This window comes from Pagrus major, chromosome 19 (assembly GCF_040436345.1).
Source record: "Pagrus major chromosome 19, Pma_NU_1.0".
NCBI lineage: Eukaryota > Metazoa > Chordata > Actinopteri > Spariformes > Sparidae > Pagrus > Pagrus major.
Window position 1 is genome coordinate 29799859 of NC_133233.1, and position 1864 is coordinate 29801722.

At 48.2% G+C, this 1864-nt stretch overlaps 1 protein-coding gene across 1 annotated transcript; it reads right to left on the bottom strand.

Moving 5' to 3' along the window:
• Positions 1 to 937: 937 nt before the first annotated feature.
• LOC141014440 (transcription factor HES-5-like) lies at positions 938 to 1656 on the bottom strand. The gene is made up of 2 exons (XM_073488241.1): positions 1431 to 1656; positions 938 to 1312 (listed from the first exon to the last, which is right to left on the bottom strand). Exons 1-2 carry the CDS (start codon positions 1491 to 1493, stop codon positions 938 to 940), a joined length of 438 nt encoding a protein of 145 aa, XP_073344342.1. The 5' UTR covers positions 1494 to 1656.
• Positions 1657 to 1864: the final 208 nt, after the last annotated feature.

Below are 1864 nucleotides of genomic sequence, written 5' to 3' on the forward strand. Positions count from 1 at the left end.
CTCACACACACTCACACACACTCACACACACTCACACAGCACAGCTTAAGCCGCTGATGCACGTGTGGCAGCATGCAGTCTGCTCTGAACACACATGATGTTTGTCTGATTAAACGTGATGTTCATGGTTTCGGTGCCGCTCACCTGGACCCTCAGCTCAGGTCCTGGATCTTCATGAACAAAATAATTCACTACAAACACTTTCTAGTTCTTGTAGTTTAGACTCTGTTTTTTAGCTGGATGTCATCACAAGAACACTTTTAGATTTTCACAAGAAGAAATATTTTCATTTCAGTGAAACTGTTTCATGTGAAAGTGGAGACATGAAGTAAATCAAAGATGTTATATTATCCATCATTTCATGATGATTTCAAAATAGCTGTTTTGCATCCTGTAATATGACACTCAGTGCTTTTAGTTCATATGTAGATATTATTACAGTGAACACTACTACACCATACTGATGTAAGATGTAAGAGAGTAAAACGTGCTGATGTTGATACATCTGAGCTGTTTACTGACACTCAGGTGTTATAACAGTGATGAGTCCTGAGACTTTAAAATAAAACCATATAGATTGAATGGAAACAGAGTTTCAAACATACATGTAGTGGCATCATGACCACGACTGAAGACACACTGATCCTAATTAACAGTAATTAATTAAATACTGTAAACATCTGGAATTAAAATGCAACAAAGGAAAATAACTCAGAGGTTTAAAGATATGAAATGCATTTATTCAAAACAGGTTTGATATTTTCCCTTTATAAAAGGTGGAACAGGTGTGACCTCCACATGGAGGAGGAACTCTCAGCTGCATTATGCAGAGCGTTGGTTCAGTGCTTTATAGACGACGACTCCACAGGAGTCAGACAGTCACATGGCATCCACAGCCAAGCTGACGGTGAACCTCCATCACAGTGATCCACAGCTTCTACCACGGCCTCCACACGGCTCCGTCGGGGGCGGCCAGCTGCTTTGCTGCAGCCTGGACATGGCTGCGGGAGGACGGTGCCGGCGTCGGGCCGGCGTCCCGGCAGCAGAGGTCGGGCAGTGTCACTTCCTTCAGCGAGCTGGCGGACAGGAAGTGCAGCGTCTCCTTCCAGCAGTGGGAGTAGCCGTGGCTGTGGGCGCTCTGAGGCTGCAGCCGCTGCTTCAGGAACACCACCGTCGTCTCCAGGACGTCGGCCTTCTCCAGCTTGGCGTTGGGATCCCGTTTGTGGAACTCCTTCTCCAGCAGTTCCTTGAGCTCCTCGATGCAGCTGTTGATGCGATCTCTGCGCATCTTCTCCACAACCGGTTTCCTCAGCTGGTGAAGACAACGGGAAGCTCGGTCAGGAACACAGCCAGTGAAGTGAAGCCACAGAGAAAAGCAGTGCAGGTGTTCACACATGGTGTCATGAGAGTGAAGGGGGAGCAGGACTTACTTTGTGTCTGTCTCTGGTGGACAGCAGTGAGACAGGACAGTCTCTGGTGCTGCTGGGAGCCATTCTGGTGGAGTGCAGAGCTTCTGTGGGGGAGCAGAGGGAGCTGTGATGGACGCAGCAGCCCTCTCCTCTATTTATAGGCCCACATTAGCATCACAAAGCCATGAGTCCCAGGCACCATTAGCTTTCCCACACTCTGAGGCCAGTGGGCGGGCGAGGCCCACACAACAATAGGAGAGAGAGAGAGAGAGAGAGAGACAGAGAGAGAGAGTGCCTGCCACAGAAGAAGAGAAGCTGCCAACACCTGACATGATCTCCTCCACTTACCTGCACACTGATACGCACATACACACACACACACACACACACACACACACACACACACACACACACACACACACACACACACACACTTTACTTTTTTCTTCTTCTTT

What these genes read in the sequence shown, in the direction of transcription:
- LOC141014440 (XM_073488241.1), bottom strand. Translation starts at nt 1,493, where the DNA reads ATGGCTCCCAGCAGCACCAGAGACTGTCCTGTCTCACTGCTGTCCACC. An exon ending in CCACCAGAGACAGACACAAA is followed by an intron (nt 1,313 to 1,430) that starts GTAAGTCCTGCT and finishes TGTCTTCACCAG; the next exon opens with CTGAGGAAACCGGTTGTGGA.